We start from the raw sequence: 22,749 nt of genomic DNA, 5'->3' as shown, positions 1-22,749 counted from the left end.
CAGAGCCAGTCAATCAAGTGAACAGTATCTCCAAGGCAAATGCAGGCAGACATGATGATCACCTCTAAGTCATACCAGATCAGCATGTTTTGTCAGTGGTACTGTGGGACCACCCCACATGCTGGCAAATGCCCTGCAAAGGGGAAGAAATGCTCGTCATGCAGAAAGATACATCACTATGCTAAAAGTCTGTCAGTCTAAAACACAAACATGAAAACTACCAACTGTGTGGATACAGAGTTGGTGCTGGTTAATGAAGATGATGACATGGATGGAAATGCTACAAAATAAACTCTTCATGTCATACATGTGGTTGAAGAAACCCAGTGGCGATGCCCTCATGGGATCTGTTGCCGAGTCAAACATATTACTGCGCTAGTGGACACAGGAGGTCCAGCAACATTTTGCCCCTATCACTCCTCAAAACTATGCCCAGGAAACCAGATCTCCACTTCACGACCACGGGGGTTTATGCATTCTCCACCAACATCAATTTTTGAGCTTCAGAGTAAATCTACTAGCTCAAAAATATGTGTCCCCAAAAGTGGTTCCTATATGATCCTGAACTGCAGTGCGCTGAATGACTCCATTTGGTAAAGTTTGCTTTTGGTGTGCATGTCAGTACCGTAGACTCCCTCATTGGTGTGTTTGAGCCCTTATTCAAAGTTATCTGCTGCCTAAAGGACCCTGTTGTGTGCACACATTGATCAGCCTGTGCAGCTGGTTGCCCCATGCTACAGACGGATAGCCTTTAACCCTAATCCCAAAGTAGAGGCAGAACGTTGCAAGCTGTAAGCAGACGACATCTTTGAAAGAGGGAAATGGCAACACAGTGAGCCTCTGCCATTGTGGTCGCCCAGAAGCCAAAGTTACCGGGGGAGGTGAGGATACGTGTGGATGTGCGGCTCCTGAATATGGCAATAAAATCAGAGAGGCAACTCACTCCAACGGTCGGGGACATTGTAGGAGACTACATCTTCTTGGCTTCTGTGTCATGTCACATAAACACTTTCTTGACCCACATTGGTTTACAGAGCTAGAAATGCCACAGCTTCGGCATTTCCATTGCCGCCGACGTATTCAGTACATTATCTGAGGAGTGCTAGCCAGACTTCAAGGGGTAATAAAAATATCAGTAACAATACTCTGGTACACAACCCCACAATGGAAGAGCATCTCTGCGTTCTGAGGGCTATGTTCAAAGGTCTTTAGGAAAATGGACTCACCCTACACTGCATGAAAACTTAGTTTCTTAAAGAAGACATCTGTTTCTGCAGCTATAATTTTTCTGCAAATGTAGTCACACCTGATCCCACCAAGGTCCGAGACATTCAAGCAGCACTTGTCCCTAGCACAGTCACAGGAATCTGAAGATTTCTGGGGATGGTGATGTACTGTGGTTGTTTTATGTAGATCCTCTCACAGATCACTGAACTGTTCAGGAAATTCACTAAAAATTCTGCCTCTTGGTAGTGAGGTGCAGAAACAGGCATTCGTGGCCAAGAAACAAGAACTAATTGAGTATGCTACTCTAGCATATTTTGCCCTGGCTAAAGATTCAGAGCTGTTTATGGAAACGAGCCCTGGGGTCCTCAGTGTTGTTGTAGCCCCGAAACAACATGGTGTCAAATTGGCTATGCCAGAAGCACCCTAACCTTGACCGAACAGAGGTATAGAAAAAGAGGTGATCGCAATACATGGGGAGGGACTTCACTTTTATGCATAGTTGTAGTGACACCCATTCTAAGTGAACACTGGCAACAAGCCACTCATTCCACTGTTCAAGGGGTTGGCAACAAAACCTCTGCCAAGGATTTAGACACGAGTCTTCCAGTTGCAGAAGTAAAACTTCTCAGTCAACTATAAGCCAGGGTCCCATCATCCAGCAGACTTTTGGATGCATCGAGCACAGACCATTACTCCTCAAGAAGCTCAGAAAGCCATGAATATGGTGGAGTATATGAAACTGATGTGAAGCACTCAAGGCCTACACCGGTCTCCCTAGCCAAAATCATAGAGGCGACTGGGACCCATGACTGTCTTCAATCTGTCATTGCTGTCACCTGCTCTGGGAAACTGGCCAGCATATTTGCCAATTTGGCCCACAACACAGTCATGGTACCATATGTTTTACAGTCCTTACACAATGTGAGGAGGAGCTCAGAGTCACTGAAGTTGAATGTCTCCTTGCTTGGTAATACCGTCTTGTCTGACACAGCAAACAGTCGATCTCACCCATGGCTCAAACCAATCAATGGTCAGAACTAAAAGTAGGCTGTGCATTAAGGTGTTGTTCTCTGGACTGGATGACATGGTGGAACAGACCTTCATGCAGTGTGATTTGTGCAAAGCCACAGAAGGCCCAGATCCTCTGCCACCCATGGTCACAGAGCAGAGACAATCCTGGACACCATGTGGAACCATGCAAATGTGGATTTTGGCAGCCTTCCGGGTGGTCATCATTTGCTAGTCATCACTGAGGATTTTTTCAAGTAACCTCGAATGGAATTTGTGCCATCCACATCTGCGGAGGGAACCATTCTGAAGGTCAGGGCCACTTATGGACTGATCAGGGAGCTATGCACGGGCAATGATCCTCCTTTGATAGGCAAGACGCCGCCAGCTATTTCCTGTCAAAAAACACAAAACATCACAAAATCACTCCACGTTGGCCCCTGGCAAGTGGAGAGACTGAGCATTTTATGTGAACCATCAACAAGGTAATGTGGATTGCTCAAGTGGAACAGCTTAACCTGGAGACGGTTGTCTAAATGTTTCTGAATGACAACTAACTCCCAACTCACCTCACCACTGGTTTGGCTCCCAGCATCCTATGTTTAAGAAGGAAAGTGGAAGACATACTACCCCACCACCCTCACTGAGAGGAGACTCCAGTTGGAAACAGCCTTGCAAAATTTAGGAGACAGTCAAGAAATCAAAAGATTTACCAATGCAAACGGGCTATGTTTAAATTCAGAGATAAGGTACTGGCACGAGATCGCCACCCTGGGTGCAACTTCTGCCTAATGAGCAGATCCTGTAGCAAGTCATATGCATAAAAGGGATGAAGGTTACTGCTACAAGGGGGATAAAACCGTTGACAGAATTGTATCGTACTTCAAGATATTCCATGAGACCTCTGTCAGCACATCTGTGTATGAGGTCACGCGTTCTGGGTGCCCGGGGAAAATACTTCCACCATAAATGAAAGATGAAGTAGTGGATGGAGCAGTGTTGCCTTTTCCCATGTCAAATGTGCCTCAGTCTTTATGCCCGAGTCCCAGATCACTGACACCTTTTCAACCACAGTTGAGGCTCTGGATGCGGTCTACCCCGAACCAACTTCAGAAGGAACCCCACTCCATCTCAGTATTTCCAGGACTATGTGGTGGGCTGCCCGTGTTTTGAAACCAAGTACCATCACCAGGGTGTTGGTGAGAGGGTTAGGAGATGAAGCCAGGAACATATCTAGACCACCAGTGTTTTGTGTGTTTTCAACTACTGTTTTTGTTTTTTTAGAATATATATCTGAGTTAATATGTAAATGTTCAGTAGGGCGAAATCTGATTCTTCCTGGCTATGTTTCAGAGCCCTATTTGTCTTCTATCCATTAGGGGGGGGTCTATATATAAAATAGGTTAGAAAGTGGGGGCACTGCTGAAAGTCCCCCTTTACGGCACAATATATGATTTGTTTTGAAGGAACAGACGCACTTCAGTGAGGGGAAATAAGAATGCAATCAATCAATCAATGCATTTGTAAAGCGCGCTACATACCCGCGAGGGTCTCAAGGCGCTGGGGAGGGGGGGTGCTACTGGTCGAAGAGCCAGGTCTTGAGGAGTCTTCTGAAGGCCAGCAGGTCCTGGGTCTGTCGTAGGATGGTGGGGAGAGTGTGCCAGGGCTTGGCGGCGAGGTAGGAGAAAGATCTGCCACCGGCGGTGGTTTTTCGGATGCGGGGGACTGTGGCGAGGGCGAGGTTGGCTGAGCGGAGGCTTCGGGTGGGGGTGTGGAAGCTGAGTCGGTTGTTGAGGTAGGTGGGTCTGGTGTTGTGCAGTGCTTTGTGTGCATGGATCAGGAGCTTGAAGGTGATCCTTTTGTTGACGGGGAGCCAGTGCAGGCCTCTCAGGTGGAGTGTGATGTGGCTGCGGCGGGGGACGTCGAGGATGAGTCGGTCCGATTCGTTCTGGATGCGTTGGAATCATCTCAGGAGCTTGTATGTAGTTCCTGATTAGAGGGCGTTCCCGTAGTCGAGTCTGTTGGTGATGAGGGCCTGGGTAACGGTTTCTCTCGTGTCGAGGGGGATCCATTTGAAGATCCTGCGGAGCATACGGAGGGTGTTGAAGCAGGACACGGAGACGGCGTTGACTTGCCTAAATAAACAAGTTAGCAAATTTCTTCTCAGCAATAGTAAGCCTGATGAGAATTATTTAAAAAGCAAATTGGAGACCAACCACCAGTAGATCTTCAAATTAGTATATACATCACATCTGACATAGTATTTAAATAAACACCATATCTAATATACAAATTACCATCTATTAAAAATGTCAAATGAATGTAAACTCACTTTAGACTTTTGTGGGATTGAGTAAAGGTACTCTCCTCACTCCCCTCAAGTGTCTGATGGTGGGACAAGATGCAGGTCAACCCGCTTGTGCAAGATATGTTTGTATTGTCTACATGTTTGGATCTATATTTTGATGAAGTTTATTTTTATAGTCTTTTTGTCATGGTACTCTGCATGGAGCCTGTGTTTTGCGCCTCTACTGAATGCAGTGGTGTCAGTGAGTGTGTGGGCTTGAAAAACAGTGTCTTTGATTAGAATGAGTGTATGGGTTAGTGCGTCAGGGTAGGTGTGCCCGCCTCGAGTGCCGTATACAGTGAGTGCACCTGTGTGGAACAGGGAGTGGTACCTGAGGAGCAGAAGCTTGTGAACTGGCTACTTTATGAGTGGCAGAGGAATTGTAAAGGAATCTTTCTACTTTCATTTCTCCTCTGTTACACACACACAGAACACCCATGTGGCATCTTACCTTTGCAGCAGCAACATATTATAATAAAGATGATTATCAGAAGCCCGACTGCCACGCCCACTGACACGCCTATGATCAACGCATAATTCACAGCTGGCGAGTCTGAAAAAAAGAAAAAAGTGTTTCCTGTTACAACCAGTCACTTCTGTTAATGTGCATAATTCAGATAATATGCTTGCATTGGTATGAACGACTGATTGTTAAATCTACTCTGAGATAATTAGTTATTCATCCATATACAACGTTGTTAGAATATATTCAAATATTGTGAGTCAAAAAGCATTTTAATCAGTCATTTAGAAAGTTTATTCTGTACATACAAAACTAAAATCAATACATCATTGTAATATAAATAATGCTTTAATTGATTTAACTAAGATTGTTTGGGGGCGTGGCTCCCATGAACAGTACAAGAAGGACCCCAGCTAAATATATATATATAAGTCTTCAAGTGGCTCCTCATCGACACTAGAAAAACAGTGAAACAGGCACTTATCAACAGCAGACTGGACTACGGCAACACACTTTATGCAGGCATCACCATCAAACTCATGAGAAGACACCAGACTATACAGAACACACCAGCCAGGCTTATCTTCAACCTGCCAGGAATCACATCACCCATCACTTGAAAGACCTCCACTGGCTCCTCATACAGAAGAGATGCCAATTCAATCTCCTGACCCACACTTACAAAGCCCTCCATGACCAAGGACAGACTACATGAACCAGTTCCTAAACTTCCACCTACCACCCAGAAACCTCTGCACCACTCATCTCACGCAGATACCACACATCTGACATGGCCGCACCGGATGATGCTCCTTCTCCCACCTCGCCACCAAGTCCGGTAACGCACATCCCCTCCACCTCTGTACTTCACCCTCGCTGAACCATTTTAGGAAGAGCCTCAATACCTGACTCTTCAACTGACATTGAAGAATAGCACCTGGATATCCTCTCAGGTGAGAAGCAACTCCATACAAGTACTGCTTGATTGATACCTCACTGGCAAGGCCTCAGTAGGAGGAAACAATCTGAGATTGCCTGTGTCTCCATCTGGAGGGGACCTGACCTGGCAATTCAGGCTGGGCTGTTCCGATTGGACTTCTTTGCATAAGTGTGGTCTCTGTCACAGTGGGTGAAAAGCGATGGAGGGTAATACAGTCCACAAAATTGCCAGAGGCTCAGATAAAGCCAAGCATTCCATCTATCAGCTTGTTTTTTGAGCATCATGACAAAATATCAGATAAAAAATATCAGAGGCCGAAATATTGGAAAATAAATATTGTGATACACATATACTTTGATGAACAAATATTGGTGACAAACATATTGTGATTTTAGGTAATAATATTGATGTTTTTGATATCGTTTTCAATAATATAATGGTCAAAATATAGTATTTTTGAATATTTGGATGTGTTTTAGGTACTATAATAATTGTATGTGTTACTATTATTTAAAATAGGTTATTTTTTTAAATATAGATTGTCATTTATTAAAATACTATATTTAATTTTGAAAGCAATTTATAGAATTGTAGAGATTTCTTTGGTTTATAGGAGGATAGGGTGAGACGTTAACTAGTTATTATTATCTCTGAAATATGTATTACATTTTGTTGAACCAATGTTAACTGTCATCCATGGATCTTACACCGGAGTGCCGCTTACTTTGCAGCTACTTTCCCTGCTAGAGTTCAAGTGGCTCTTTTGTGTACAGAATAAAAAAATGTGCAGGAAGTGACATATTGATTCTCTGAAGCACAGGAGTACACACTATCTCAGGAACAGGATAAAATGGGTAGGGTCCATAGCAGCTGCACACTGGAAGAGGTAGTGGCTGCTGGGTGCACAGACCACGAGGATGGGAGTGCTGGAATGGCTCATAATAATCATAACAACTTAGAGGACAGAAAACAGAATGGTGGGAGAGGTGCAGTGAAGGGTAGCATAGTTCTGAGAAAGAAGAATTGGTCAGCTGGTCACCAACAAACTTTGTCCTAATCAGACCCCGGGGCCCCAAAGGCCAACCTCATTCACGTAACCACTTTGATCAGATCATGCCCACTTATGCCTGTGAAATACCCTCCTTCGGCTTTGGTGCAAATGGCCATTTTGTGTGTGGTGTTCCCCCAGATTCTTGCCTTGACAGTTTTCTGCTAGCTGTGCACTTTACCATACTAACCATTGGCAAAGTACCGGTGCCTTCCCCCCTTTCAATATGATGAAATTGCATTCTCTTGATTAATTGGCATATTTAACTTTTCTGTAAGTCACGAGTATATGGTACCCAAATCATACCCAGGGCCTGTAAGTTAAATATCCTCAGTGGATTGTAGCACCCAATGTGACATCCACTATAAGGGCAAAGTAAGCCTGAGTGCAGGTCTGCCACCTGTAGCCTTACTGTGAAGGAGTAAACTGCAGATTTGACCTATCAAAATAACCCCTATCCATTGGCCTAAACTCACATTTAAAAATTAACATGTCTCCCCTAAGTTGGACTTACTGCCCATAAGGCAGGGTGCATGATATTTAAAAGTAGAACATGTAAAGGTTTATTGTTAAACATGACCTTACAGTGAAAAAACATTAAAATATTTTCATTGTAGTAGGGCCAGCGGTTTCATAGCAAAGCAGTAGTATATAATATTATCAATCAATAAATCAGGGGTTTATAGAGTGCACTACTCACCCATAAGGGTCTCAAAGAGCTAGGAAGAGGAGGTTTCGGGCAGCTCCGAGGTCATCTGAAGAGCCAGGGGGCATATCAACAAGGGCTTTATCTCTGCTTTTTTGGATATAAAAGCCAAAAAAGGAGAGATAAAACTAGCGCCCTATCAACAACAGGGTGCTAACATGCAAATTTGCATGTTAGCACCCTTTTACTCTACGCTTCCCCTTGCATCTCTAATGAGATGCAAAGGGGGCGTTCCAGAGTAAAATAATAGGAGAAATGTCGCTAAGCGACATTTCTATTATCAAGAATGTCGCTAACCCTGTTAGAGACAAAAAAAGCAGCGCTAACCGCGGTTAACGCTGCTTTTTTTACGTCTGGTATTTTTCTGACTTAGCCATGATATCCTATGGAAGGAGGATATCATGCTTAAGTTTGCCTGTCCCTATCAACAAGGTAACGTGAGATTATCGCTGGGTTTCCAGCGATAATCTCACGTTAGCCTGTTAGCGTGAGGATTTTTATCGCTATTGAGATAAGCGTTGCTAATAGCACGCTATCTCAGCGATAAAAATTCACGCTAGCCGGCGATAATTATCCTAGCGCTAAGTGCGCTAAGAGATAATTATCGCCGGTTGTTGTTGATATGCCCTCAGGTCTTGAGGGCCTTTCTGAAGGATTGCAGGTAGGGCTTGGGGCGTGGGTCGCAATGTAATCTGCGATGATGTTTGTGAATGGGGAGCGTGGTCCAGGAGGTCTGTAGGGGAGGGTCCCATGTAGAGTTGTTCAGGATCTGTAAGTGGATATGTTCCATGGGGGGGCGAGGTGTCATTTGATATGGAGGTAGTCAGTCGAAGGGAGTTTTGTGGACGATGGCGAGGACCCCTCTGGGATGGTTGGGACGGTCCTTCCTCAGGATCTTGTACCCGTTGGGGATGGCAGTAGCGATGTCAGGAGCGGAGCTGATGTTTCTGTGAGGAAGGCAATGTCATGCGAGAGGTTGTTGAGGAGGTCCCAGATTTCTACTGCGTTTCTGTGTAGAGAGCGTTGAAGAGGATGCAGCTCAGGGGCTTGAGTGTGTTGGAGTCCAGTGGGATGACGGTAGCTGTCTGGGTCTGGAAGTGGGTGAAGGTGCAGTGGCAGTATCGGCAGGAGAGCGGGCCTTGGGAGTTGCTAGGCGTCAAAAGCTGGCAGTTGTTGTGGCATCCAGGGTTGAGAGCGTAGAGAGTGCTGGAGTCATAGCGGCGGGGGTCAGGGGTACCAGGGTCCCTGTCACTGGTCGTGGTCGGGTCATGGACGGGCGCAGATGGGCTCACCTTTGGCACGCGGCTGCCATTACGTAGGGGTCAGGGTGGAAGAGCGTCTGGGTGGAAGAGCAGCTGGGAGGTGGGAGGCGGGAACATGCAGGGGGTGAGGGACTGCAGGGGCAGCAAGGAAAAATGCGAAAATGGGAAAAAAGAGGCCAAAGACAGAAAAAGGCAAACAAAGAAAAGGAGACAGAAAAAAGGCATTAAAATAAGGCTGGCAGAGCAGATGAGCATTTGAGGAGGCTCTCTCACTGGACCACCAGGGACGAGGCACAGGCAGGAGCCTGCTGGTGGAGAAGGGCCTCGAACACCTACCCGGAACCAGAAAGGCGCTGGGGGGCAGTACCTCAACAACGGAGCTGCACGAGGGGAGAGCATTTTCCCTGGCCAGGAAGTCAGTCTTGCTTAAATATAATATTGCTTCCTCCGATTTGGAAACAGCTAAAGAGTTAATTCTTAGACTTTTTAAAATGTTTATCATGAGCCCAATTCAATAGCATAGTCAAATTTGTGATAAATATTTGTTGGAAATTATTGTCCACCAGATGTTTGCCATCTGTTGCTGAACCCATTTTTGTTGGCCACAAACCTCTGTGCATTTTGCCTGCCAACCAGGGTTAAAATCCTAGTGTTCTCCTTTTAAAACATGGTACAATTTGGATACATCTAAATGGAGCATTTAGTTTACTTATAAGTCTCCTTTATTATATGGTATGACCGGTGCTCAGGGACGATACATTTTGTGCTACTAGTGGGCTGAAGCATTCATTGTGCCACACACTCTAGTATTTCGGACTGTGAAGTTTTTAAACTGTCAAATCATCTTTTTGAAAGTCTAAACCTTTCTTTTTGATGTCTATCAGTCACCCCTCAGGTAGACCTTGTTGCCCAGTAAACCAGGATCATAATGTTTACGGGTAGGTAATGTAGATATTAATGTTTTAAATGTCTCTGCTGTGGAACACCTCAAAAGTTGTTCTTCACTGTGGCAAGGTCTGCAAGGAAAACACTGGGTTGCATTGTAACAACTTATAATGCTTAGTGTCAGTTTGGGAGTAGCTCTAAAATAGATTCAAGGCCTTGGTTTAATAATGATTTAAAACTAACTTATTGGTAAAGTAGGATGTTATATTACTATTAAGGGAAATTAACTTTTAGATAGCTATCTATTTTCTGCCCAATAAAGGCCTTTTGGCTGATGTCCTGTGTCACATGACTGCTGATGGCTCCGTATAAAGATGTTTGTCTTCCTTGGGCAGGATGGCTTGGTAGACTGTGTCAAGCCCATTCCTCATCTTCAAAGGATGCCTATCCTGTCACTAGTAGATGTAGCTCACACCCGGGCCTGCCTCCCTTTTATCTTCCTAGTCATCTTGTGTTGTGTTTTCACTTCATTACTGTTTGAGGAGGTAAACAACCTTTACAACGCAACTTTTACAACGCACTAACATTACAACAAAACTTTTACAACGCAAGTGGATTTACAACGCATGCTTTTACAACGCAAGTCTTTACATCGACTTGCGCTAGATGGCGTGCTAACATTACAAATAGTGTAGTTTACTATCCCAACACCTTCCCTACTGTTAAGTGAACTGGAGTTGGAATAGTAAATTACACTTTTCTAATGTTAGCACGCCATCTAGCGCAAGTCGATGTAAAGACTTGCGTTGTAAAAGCATGCGTTGTACATCCACTTGCGTTGTAAAATTTTCGTTGTAACAGCACGCGTTGTAATGACTTGCGTTGTTACGTCATACATCCGTTTGAGGATGGCATAAAAACATTACACACTGCCTCTTAAGTAATCCTGACTGCCCTGTGCCACATCTACTAGGGGCTTACCACATGTTTATTTAGAGACATCTGTGGTTCACCCTGACAACAATTGTGATTATTATTTGAAGTTGGTCCTCATCCCCTTGAACTAATACTCACATTTCTTACGATATTTTAAAATAGGTACTTTACGATGCTGCACTAACAAAGAAAACCCAGTTATCCACACACCTGAGCAAAGATTCTCTTTTTTCATAGGTGAATTAAGGCCCCAAACATGGAACTTCACTGTAGTGAGACTAGCCAGCGTAATAATCTGGTCCAAAGAAGACAGGGGGTGTACACAGTCCAAAAAATTAATGTCACACTAGGTGCTTACTTTTGCAGCTACACAAAACAGTAGTGGTGGGTGGTAAGCACTGCTCCGCCGGCGGAGTAGGCGGAGATATTCTGCCACTCTGCTTGGAGTTCGGCAAAATCTCTGCCTACCGCCGGCACAGCGGAGTTTACCAACAGCTGCCATTCACCCTGATTAAATACATGAGATGCAGCTCTCCAGGCTGGTGGCACTACTTCCTTGTGAAAAGCAGCATGGAATGTTCACAACAATGTGCATTGCTGGCTCAGTGTCCCTGAAGGACACAAGTCAGGACAGGGACCCAGGTGCAGTGAACATCGGGCAGGCTGTGCCCCAAAGCCTGACAAGGAGGAGCTTGGCTCCGACACATCAGGCGAAGTTAGACAGACACCACACCACCAGACGCTTGGGCCCAGGATACCTGATCCTCTGTCTCCTCCTTACCTGGGCAGCAGTTTGGGAGGGAGCATGAGAAAAGCCCAGCTCTGCCTCACCCCAGAGGCTGGATGCTGCCCAGACAGAGAGGAGGAGGGAGCCTGGCCTGCCAGTATAGGAAGAATGTGGATGGCAAGGGTCACTTTGGAGTTCAGTGGGCAACTTTGGGAAGCTGTGGTGGCAGGGAGAGGGAAAGGGTAGACAGGCCGCGTGACCTGGAGAAGGGACGTGCTGTTGCATCCGTTGCCCCAAAGTTAGCATCCTATGTTAAATGCGTGTTTTATGAATATCCTCCATAAGTTAATTCGGATTGGTAGTGCCAACTTTGCCGTGAGGAGAACTAAGTGCAGACCTGGCTGCCATGCCAAGACAATTCTTGACCTCACTTTGCTGTCTGTGGGTTGCCAGCCTTCTGCCGCCGGGCTCATGCAGTCAAGCGGGCGGATACCTCCTCTTGAGGCATTTAATAAACTTTTCACACCAAAGTGTCTAGAGTGTATTTTTACCTATAATTGTTGTTTCTTTAGACAAGGGTGGTAAAATATTTATAGGCAGACTTGAGAGTTTCATGGACGGGTGGCTGAGCAATACTCAACCTGCCCACCTACACATACACTCAAGAAACTAAAAATATGTATACAGAGAATTGTACATCTCATACATGTAATAGTCCAGACCCTGGCACATAGTTAAAAAACACGAACTAACCAGCAATTACGAAAGGCCAATATGGTACAATGGCATCAAATCTTAAAAGCAAATTAATTGGGGCCAGGGGCTAGGAAGTCGCCAGTTTTGTACCGCACAGAGGGCTTATTTACAGACCCCTTGCACTGTTGGTGCATCACTTTTAATATGGGAAAAATTGACGTACCAGCAGCACAAGGGGCTTGTAAATACGCCCTTGAATGTCTACCAGGTGTACTAGAGGACACCGGATGCCACGACTTTAAAGAGTAGGATCAATTCATACAACTGAGCCGCGGGCACCGCAGATGGCAGCATCAAACCTAGGGGCATATCAGCAAGGGTTTTATCTCTGCTTTTTTGGCTTTAAAAGCCCGAAAAGCGGAGATAAATCCATCGCCCTATCAGTAAGAATAGTGCGAATATGCATGTTAGCACCCTTTTTCACTACGCCTACCTTTGCATCTCTAATGAGATGCAAACTGGGTGTTCCTGACATTCACTACATGTCAGAACATCCATAACGCGGCTTCGCGCTATCAGCAAGGATGCCCTAGCATTTAGAATTTAGCAAAAACTGCTGTTTTCTCCAAAAACTAACGTCTGCTAAAATACTGCTAAAATACTGACTTAGCCACCCCTAACATAGGGGGTGGATTCTGCTGATACGACCACAGGGTCGTATCAGCAAGGTTATCGCCGTTTTGCAGGGAACATCGCTGGAAAACCAGCGATGTTTCCTGCAAAAAGGCAATTTCCCCGGTATAGCAGGAATCTTTATCGCGTTGGAGATACGCGTTGCTAATAACGCGATATCTCAGCGATAAAAACCTGCAACAGCGGGCATTAGGAAAAGGAGCGCTAAGCACGCTTTGCGATAGTTAGTGCAAAGCGTTGCTAATATGCCCCTTTGTCTTTAAAGTGCTTCAAATCAACGTTGCTTCAATGCGGCATTTACTCTGTTTTATGCTTTGGGGAAGAAACAACCACATTCAATTAATGGAACATGAAGAGGCACCTCATAACCCTCTTCCTCTATAGCAGTCAGAAGACTGAACAGGCTTTTCGTACAAGAGTGCAGAAGAAAAGTGTAACTCTTTACCTGGCAAAATCTGAAGTTCAACTCTTTCTCCATTTTGCCCTTTAATATAGTGCAGACTTGGTAAACGGACAACAAAGAACTTTACATAAATTACAAATTACATAAGAATTGGAGGCACAAGTTTATGTAATTTGCAACAATGGTAAGCCAAAGCTGGGACTCGAACCAAGTTTCTCAGTTCCATGGTGGGCTGCTCTAGCCATTGGACTACATCTGCTTCGTAAAAAGAAGCCTTCGAATGCCTTCCTCATGTCAAATCCACACAGAACATGCCCCCGCCTCACAATTGGTACTACTTGAGTATAGTTTGTGTAATTACTATCCCATTCTCCTAACTCTAGCAACTGAAAATAGTGTCACCTTCAAGGCCCTTCAACCAGAGAAATCCCAGCCTGCCCCAGGTCAGACTCGCCTCTCTTCCTGCTTGTGCACATTATGCACATTCACTTCAAAGTCAGAAAGCGTCCAGGTTCAGTCACTCAGACCGGAGAGCTTGTGCAGTACAAGATGCTACAAATGGAAGCATGTCCTATATGATTTATTTTTAATAAATAGATGAAATGCCGGAAATCTATAACGCACTGTGGTCACAGCACTCATACGCACATCATCAAGAGGCAGATACAACAGTCCTTTACACTGAAGCACTGAAGGACTGGCAGCTCCAGAAGAAGAAACACGTTTTGACATAATAGAGCACGCGATTTTGCTCTTCTTATTAATGACTCTAGTCACTGCCAGGGAGATGCAGCTGTTCTATTTTGACTGCTGTCTCAGTGAAATGCTTTTGTGATGTCAACTCTGGCCATGTTGTGGTTACTGTTCAGCTTGGCTAACAGTTAGAGGAACAGTATAGAAAGGAGTGCTGTAGAGTGGAGTGGTATACAGTGGAGTACCGTAGAGTGAATCAGAGTAGTACAGTTATGGGTGTAAGTAACAAAAGCAACACTAGAACCTGCAGATAGGGTAAAAGCGCTATAAATAAGAAGCTGTAGGCCTCCGTTAAAAGTAGGAAATCATATTGCACATCCAGGAAATGCTTCTAAAAAAATAGTGCATTACAAAAAGACGACAAAGAAAAAAGATGAGGAAGAGCACATGTACTTTGTCCATGCTCCACATAAGAGCCAACACAATAATTTCCAGGCATGGATGGCATGTTACTGGCCAGATGATTTGGGCCCTCTTCCTCCACTTCAATGGTAGTTAAAAGCCTTGGAGTGCTCATAGATGGGCATCTTGCAAAGCAGTCCCAAGTAAACTTGGTGATATCCAATAAGCTCATTTATTATGTTAAGAATGTCGAATAAAAATGCTGCACCCTCCTTAACCTTTGAAGCAATAAAACAATGTTAATCACAGCCATTTTGTTGAGATTGGACTATGCAAATGCAATCTACACCGGTTTTCTTGAGGCTTTGCTGCATTGACTTCAAGTGTTACAAAATGAACCAGGAAGTAGAATTTGACGGTACCAAGAGTAGACGCTCACATGCCACTCCTCAGTTAAAATAACTTCATTGGCCTCCAGTTAAACCAAAAACTCAGTTTCAACTTTAACTCACGGTCTTCAAGAGTCTAAACAACTTTGCTCTGGATTTCATCTCAGGTAAAGATAAGTAATACGCTCCCCTATGAAACACTATCCTCTAGTATGTAATCTGAGATCAACTGGCTCTAATTTTTTAGTTTTTTTTGGGGCAGATTTTTATACCACAAACCTGATTAAAGATATTGGAGCTCTATACATGAGCACCAGTTATGTTACAAAAGGACACATTTATTTTTGGTAGGCACAGAGATTAAGTAATTTGCCTTAAATTACAGGCTGCTGAGTCAATGCCACAGCTTGAACCTGGTTCCCCAGCTCCAAAGTTGACAGCATGGTTGTCAGTCTGTAGTTATACCCAGATTTAGATCTGGTGTGGTCCTGGAGGACGCAGATTTTTGGTCACAAGTTCTACCAGTTGGAACCTTCTGCTGAGCCCAGTTCCATCTCTGTAGTATATCCTGTCCTTCAAACAACATTTTTTTTCTGAATAGCATGCTGTGCTCACACTTAGAGGAGAGTTATATTTAATTTAAGTTGGAATAGTATGATGTGATCCAGTTTCTAGTTTCTTATAGGCAGGTGCTCAGTGCTACCTCATTGTACTCATTATTAGTGCCCACTTTGGCTGAATAATTAAGAAGCCATTGCAGACTGTCTTCTAAATCCTGTCAACATAGTGAATCAGTGATAGCAGTGACTTACTGTTCTCTCTGTGACTTGTGATAATGTAGCTCGTACAGTTCCAAGCTATTTCACAGCGATGTGTAGTATACATCTATGCATTGCAAAAAAGGGAGGCTGAGTTGGTCCATAAACGGGGTTGAGAAATGAGAACAGAGTCAAAGATCATTCACTACAATGCATTAGTTAGAAATTTGGAATAGGCATTTTAGGATTTGTATGGGTAGCTAAACAACAGTCGATAGAATTGAAACTATTGCTATAGGTTAGGTGATCTGTTTTAAAGAAGTACACTTAGGTGACTGTGTTTGCTTGTCATAATTTTGTGGAGATTGACTGAATCACTAATCTAAATTTGTTATCTTCTTCATTTCTTATATCTGCCCCCATCGTCAAGAAGATTGGTGTTGCAGAGTAGCTTGTCAGTTGGTGGTGCAGACCACCAGCACCGCTGCTGAGGGCTCTGTTAACCCCAGTAAGTCCTGTTATTTATCATTATTATTATTATTTCACTAATGTTGGGTTCTATGGTTGTTGTGGGCTTAGGGTAGAATATTGGTGTATTGGAATGTTGGTGCTTGTTTCCAGGATGGGAGTTGATGCCTGCAGAGTGGTGTTGCTGGTGGCAAAAAAAGTTGCTCAGACACCCTTATTTCCTGTCTTCCTTCCACATAGCGACAAGGACGGAATTTCAACCCACACGTGCAAAGCACAATGGATAATATTTTTGTTTCATTCCTGTTACCCCTGCACTATCTTTTGTTTCCTTATACTACATGTTTTTCATTTTTGGTAGCTGACTTTCTCCGGTCTCACTTATCTCTCACTTTCTTGGTAACCTTTCTCTCCCTCTATTATATATCTTGTGGTACTGTAAGAGTAGGACTAAGAAGAACACATTTTTGGTACTCTCCACTGTGAAGATTGCTGGCCCAAGCAAGCTAGTATTATAAATAATATTCACTATGTATGTTTGTTAAGAAGGCTCTCTTTTTCTTGCTCATGCTCTAACAGTTGTGTTCATTGTCATGGACACCCCGTCCCCATGTTTTGTGCTATGTCATTCATTTATAGAGTATACCAGCAATTTTCCATGACAGTGCTGCTTGGCTGCAAAAATGTATGAGGTCCCACTTTCATTTCATTTGCCAGCCAACACCATATGCCTTTCATTGACCATTATTTCACCCCTGGCTTGTCTAACCTTATCAACCAACCAAACGCCCAGAGTATTATTTTTGTTAAAATATACTGCAGTGCTAACTGAACTGTAGGGATGTATTGCAGTTGTAATTTTGTGATTGAAGAATTTAAGGGGAGGCATATCTAGCATCTAAAATATTATGTTTAATGTTTTTATTCTAGCCACACAGACCACCAGTGATGGCAGCTCAAGTAGGAGGAGACTCAGTTAAAGGGAGAGAAGCGGCAGCAGGGATGGGCACTAGTAAGTCACATAATTGCTTGCTGATTGACAATACTATTATACTCACTAGCCAGTACCAGGAGGTTATGTGAACCCCCCCATCTTTACCAGCTGCAGTGGTGGTTGAGTTATTATGGCTTCTTCTATCTGCAACTCACCAAAAGCTCATCTAATGAGCGTTGATGGCTTGAGGGAAACATGAAATAACAGAAGGTTAAAAGAAAGGAAAATGGTACATGAATGAAAGGGTGCATGGGTGGGTAAAGGGACAGATAGGAGAAAGGATAGTTGGAATAAAGCGTATGTATTTAGTGCATTGGTAATGGATAAGAAATTTTGGTGAAAGACTAGATGAGAGAAAGTAAAGCGTAATCATGCTGCCTGTCGATTGCTCGCCAGTTTCTGCTTAGATTTGCACTTGGCATCATGCCAGCACTTCTTGCAGTCCGTCAATGACCTCTTGACTTCTGCGATGGAGTTCACTTTGTGGAGATATAGCCCTTTGGGTACCCAATGACACCTTAGATGAAGGGCTGTTGTTGATGCTCTGTCACCTCCGCAATCAGGATTTGATTCTCCTCCTGGCTGTATCTGCATTTTCTCTTTCTCTTCCCCTGGGACTCTAGCTGGTCATCCTGGCTGTTTGAGGGGCTAGGGGCATTTTTGTCCTGTGCTGAACTTGGTCCTGGCTACCCCATTCTGCATGCAGGTAATTTATTTTTTCCTTTGTGCCATATTTGTAAGCTCTTTTTGCTGCTAGACGCTGAAAAGTGACGTTGGGCTCACTAGCCTGAACATTTGTACCGCAATTTTGTCGGCCTTTTATTTTATTCACGCCAATGTGAATTTTTTAATCGCATTGATGCTAGACTTAGTGGCAATTTTTGAGGCCGCTAGCTGATCCTAACGCTATGTAGTGAAGACTTGTAAATACGTTGCAAACATAGTGTTAGAATTTGGCGATTGGCAGCAGTAGTTTTGAACCTCTGTGCAGGTGCAGTGGTGAATCAACCTGTTAAGAAATACAGAACATTGTTAATGGTGTAAGTGAGTTATCTACATCCACGTTTTGTGTCAAAGTAAATTTGGACCTAGAATGGAACAAAATAGATAAAGATTAGAATTGTCATCTATTTGCATGAAGTTGAAGTTGGTTACTAGACATTTGTAGACATTCAATATATGTAGTAGTTTTCATCAGCTCATTAGATGTGCAGATATGTGACATCTCCAAATCTCAGCTAAAACACACTGTAGTCATAACATGTGTATTTGTCCATTCCAAGGCCTAGTTGTGTCTAATACAGTTAAACACCCAGCTTGGTTGTATTTTAACATTGTTCATCATATAATACGTGCAGAGACAAGGGGTCACCTGGCACTGCTAATCAGCTCAGTTTCCTTCATGGCTCACATCTATTAAGGGTACACCTTTGTCACCCATGTCATCAATAGTTTCAGTTGATGAGACCAGGAGAACATCAAGAAAAGTATTCAGACATATCTCTGAGTGGAGCATTGTCTGTACATTGCAAAATCCATGATGAGTGAAGATCAGTTGTAACATGGCAGAAAAGTGAGAAGGGGCAAAAGGAGTCTAGCATCTTGGTTAGAGTTACAGTGACAGGGCATCAGGGTAGTTGTAGTCGGTACAATCTCACTTTACCAAATCTTGACAAACAGTTATTGTACCCTACCTGTTGGGAACATGCATTTGGGATAGACCATACTTTTAAATATCCATAAACATCATAGGTCCTGGATTGATATTTTCATGGTAATTCACATATGGCATGTCATGGAGTTGGACACATGTGCTCCTATATGCAAGAATATGCAAGAAGGGTGGATTTTGCTACCCTGAGTGTCTGGCCCAGTAACCTGGAGAGAATAAGCTAGAAGCCCAATTTCAATGGGATTAGGGTGGAAACCCTGAGAGATACTGATGCCAGTACCACCATGTTTCCTGAGCAATTGGTGTCCTCAGATCAATATCTGCTCAGAGACTTATACATTCCTCAGTGCTACAATCAGGCTAAGGTACATCCAATTGCCTTGGTGACCTTAAATTGGGGAGCTGTTAGTGGCGTCAAAAGGGTAGTGGTGTCTTCTGCTATCCCTGTACAGTATCTGCTTGGCAATGATTTGGAAAAGAGAACCCATGTAGTAATTCTGTCAATACTTGAATGGGTGTGTGTGAAAAGCAGAGCACAGAGTAGTACCCATGGTGAAAAAAGTGTTGGACCAACATTTCAAGAGAAAGGGCAAGATGTCTGGGAAGTCAGCTTCTATACAGACACCAGATCAAGCCCCCTCTCCCCAGGGAGAAGACCTGTCATCCCCAGAGTGAACTGAGTCTCAGGATCTTGGGCCTCCCATGGGAGAGCTCTTGGACTCAGGGGGACCCTCAGGGAATATCTGTGCCAGGGCAGAGAACCTGTCACACTCTTGAACGCATGAGGGAGCAAGCTGCTGATCAGGAAAAGGGGAGCATCATTGGTTCCCACAGGAACTATTAGTAGGAGGGACTCCTATACACTGCGCTTAGAGACCCCAAACCTGGTGTCACAAGGAGAGTGGTAATGCCTCAGCAGTTTAGAGAGTTTCTCCTAGCATTACCTTCCTCTAGCTGGGCATCTTGGCCAGACTAAAACATTTTGTAGGTTTTTCAACCACTTCTATTGTCCAGGAATGTCCCAGAAGGTGAAGGAGTTTTGCAACTCCTGTGACACCTGTCAAGACAGTGGCAAGACAAGCAGCCACCTAAAGGCCCCCTTAATTACACTTCCAGTGGTAGGGGTGCTCTTTTAGTGGATTGGGATTTGCATTGTTGGTCCCCTTTACCCTCAAACAGAATCAGGAAACCAATTTATGCTAGTGGTAGTAGATCATGCCACTAGGTATCCTGAGGTAATTCCCCTAAGGACAGCCACTGCCCTTGCAAAAGCCAACCCACCCCTCCCTGGCATTTTTACTAAGTTTGGGTTTCCTAAGGAGCTAGTATAAGACAGAGGTACAAACTGTATGCCTGCATACATGAAACATATATAGACTGAATGTGGGGTAACCTATGGGTTCACTATACCATACCATCTGCAGACAAATGGGCTGGTTGAAAGGTATAACAAGAGCCTAAAAGGTATGATTGGTGCACTTCCTGAAAAATGCAAGAGGAAATGGGATGTCTTACTACCATGCCTGATTTTGCTTACAGAGAGGTACCCCACAAGGGAGAAGGATTTCCCCCCTTTGAACTTTAGTTTGGACAATCTGTAAGGGGACACTTTGGCTTCTAAAGGAAGGATGGGAGAGACCTCTCAAAGGACCTAAACAGGAAATTTGGATTCTGTGCTTTACCTTAATTCCAGGATGGCCGAGTAAATGAAAAAAGCCAACAAAAACCTTGAGGCAAGCCAAGAGTTCCAGAAGCTCTGGCATGACCAACAGGTTGCCATGGTAGAGTTCCAACCATGGCAGACAGTATGAGTGTTGGAGCTTTGGCTCCTGGTGCCCTCCAGGACAAATGGACTGGGCCCTACACAACCCTTGAAAGAAAAGGGGAGGTCACCTAGCTGGTAGACCTTGACACAAGTTATAAATTGCCTGAAATCCTATAAGAGGGCTGACATGACCATGCTCATGGTCACTGATTGGGATCAGTAAGCACTCCCTGACTTCCTCTCTCAGGACACTAAATATTGCTCAGTTGAAGGAGTGGTCTTCTCAGACACCCTCACTGACCAACAGCAGACTGATTGCAGGCAGGTCCTAAATCAGTTTGCTGAGCTCTTTTCTTTGACCCCTGGTCAGACTAACTGGTGCACATATGATGTGAACACTGGTGGCAGCCTACCTGTCAAAAATAAAATATACAGGTAGTCTGATCATATCAAAGAAAACATCAAGGCTGAAGTAAGCAAGATGCTGAAATTGGGTGCCATTGGACTTCATCCCCAACCAATAGTGCACCAGGAGGCGCATTTGCAGAAAAGGGGGTGATGCCTCCAAAGACCTCTCAGCAATCCCACTGTGGGGGACTTACTAGTGGTAACCTCCCTGTAACCTTTGATGTTTTCAGTGAATAGCTAAGGCTTTTTTAAATCCCATTTCCTAACTATAACACCCCTGTAACATTTGCTTTTTTCAGTGAATTTCTAAGGATTTTTTAATTCCATTTTCTAACTATGAATAAATAATAATAAACCGCAAGCATATCATCCCTTAAGGTCTGAAGGTGCTAGGGGCCATTAAGGAGATTAAGTGATCTATTGCCCAAAGTCACATGGTGCTGAGCTGAACTGCAGCTGGTGATCGAACCATGAGTCCCGCGCTCAAGAGTCAATCACTCTAGCTGCTGCACCACACCACACCTCTCCCTCTATAACTATATCGCTATAGGAGCTTGCTTATAAACCTTCCGTGAGTGAGACCCATTCTTTCCTTGAAGGATTGTTGATATATATAAATAAATTTATATATAAAAGATCAAAGGTTACAGGGCTGTTATAGTTAGGAAATCGGATTAAAAAAGCCTTAGATATTCACTGAAAAAAACAAAGGTTACAGGGACGTTTTAGTTTTGCTGACATTTCACTCGTGCAAAACCATAGAAATTCAGCAGTTATAATTAGCTGAGTTAACTATAACTCACGTCCCGCAATGCAGTGCTTATGACCTCACATGTTACATCACTCATGTAATAAACACGCACTAATTCATTTTTCTCTTACTTCTCAAAACATTCACTACTAACCTCTTAAACACATACCCTCTAATAGATACAGTTCATCTCATATATTTTTTTCATCACTGTGATACACCTTTTAATCAAACTCCCATATACATCTTCATTTCTAATGTATATTTTAAAAATAATTACAAAATTATATACATACCACTGAATTCAGTTTGTAGATTATATTGTTGTCTTAGCTCTTTCTGGATAGTTTTGACACGGTTAAGAATCGCAAAAACTAAGCACTAAGAATGGTACAACTCTCTCATACAAAGCAAGTCTAAAATGGCAACCTCTTCAACTTTCCACTCTATCATCATGAGAAAGGCAGCAAATGAAATCATGTCTTTCATTTTATATATATATATATATATATATATATATATATATATATATATATATATATATATATATATATATATATATATATACATATATATATTATCTACTGGCGGTCGCCAGTAGATAGTTATAGTTAGGACCGTGTTTCCATAGGAAATCCGCAACATTCTATTTGGAATAACTTTGGCGCCGCTCGACGAATCCTCGCGAAATTTTCAAAACTAATGGGGCGCTACGCTCCGCTCCTACCCTGAAAGTCTCGGGGGGTTTCGTCAAGCGGTGGCTGAGAAAAAAGGGGGGTCCCAAAACGCGTTTTCCCCATGCATTTTTCCATAGGACCTTTAGACACAGCTACAGCCCGAACGGCTGAACAGAATTACTTGAAATTTGGTGTAAATCTGTTCAGCAGGTCCTGAGAAAATAGCATTTAAATCAATATATATATCTGTAAGCGCGCTCCGTGCGCTTACCGCAAGCTTACCGTACGCGTACGGTGCCGTGCGCGAGCTCAATTCTGATTGGTGGTTACATGACTGTAAACATTCGAATCGGTCGAAATCAGGAAGTGTCGGCCGCCATTTTCTGTCTCTCGCACTGAGAAACAAAGGTGGGGAACGTGAAACGGGGGCA

General features: G+C 43.7%; 1 protein-coding gene across 5 annotated transcripts in view; it reads right to left on the bottom strand.

The window, feature by feature from the left end:
• Positions 1–22,749, bottom strand: part of LOC146839636 (uncharacterized) — a 376,335-nt gene that overhangs the window by 98,983 nt on the left and 254,603 nt on the right. For 3 of the 5 annotated variants that reach the window (XM_085650366.1, XM_085650365.1, XM_085650367.1), the window contains one exon: positions 5,034–5,135. The exons of the other annotated variants lie outside the window; for them this stretch is intronic. In XM_085650366.1, the coding sequence (XP_085506492.1) occupies positions 5,034–5,135 (102 nt within the window). The remainder of the gene's footprint in view (positions 1–5,033; positions 5,136–22,749) is intronic. 5 annotated transcript variants of the gene reach the window in all.

The sequence above is a fragment of the Triturus cristatus genome, chromosome 4_1, assembly GCF_964204655.1.
Source record: "Triturus cristatus chromosome 4_1, aTriCri1.1, whole genome shotgun sequence".
Taxonomy (NCBI): Eukaryota; Metazoa; Chordata; class Amphibia; order Caudata; family Salamandridae; genus Triturus; species Triturus cristatus.
The sequence above is the reverse complement of the archived record's forward strand: the minus strand, read 5'-3'. Positions and strand labels throughout refer to the sequence as shown.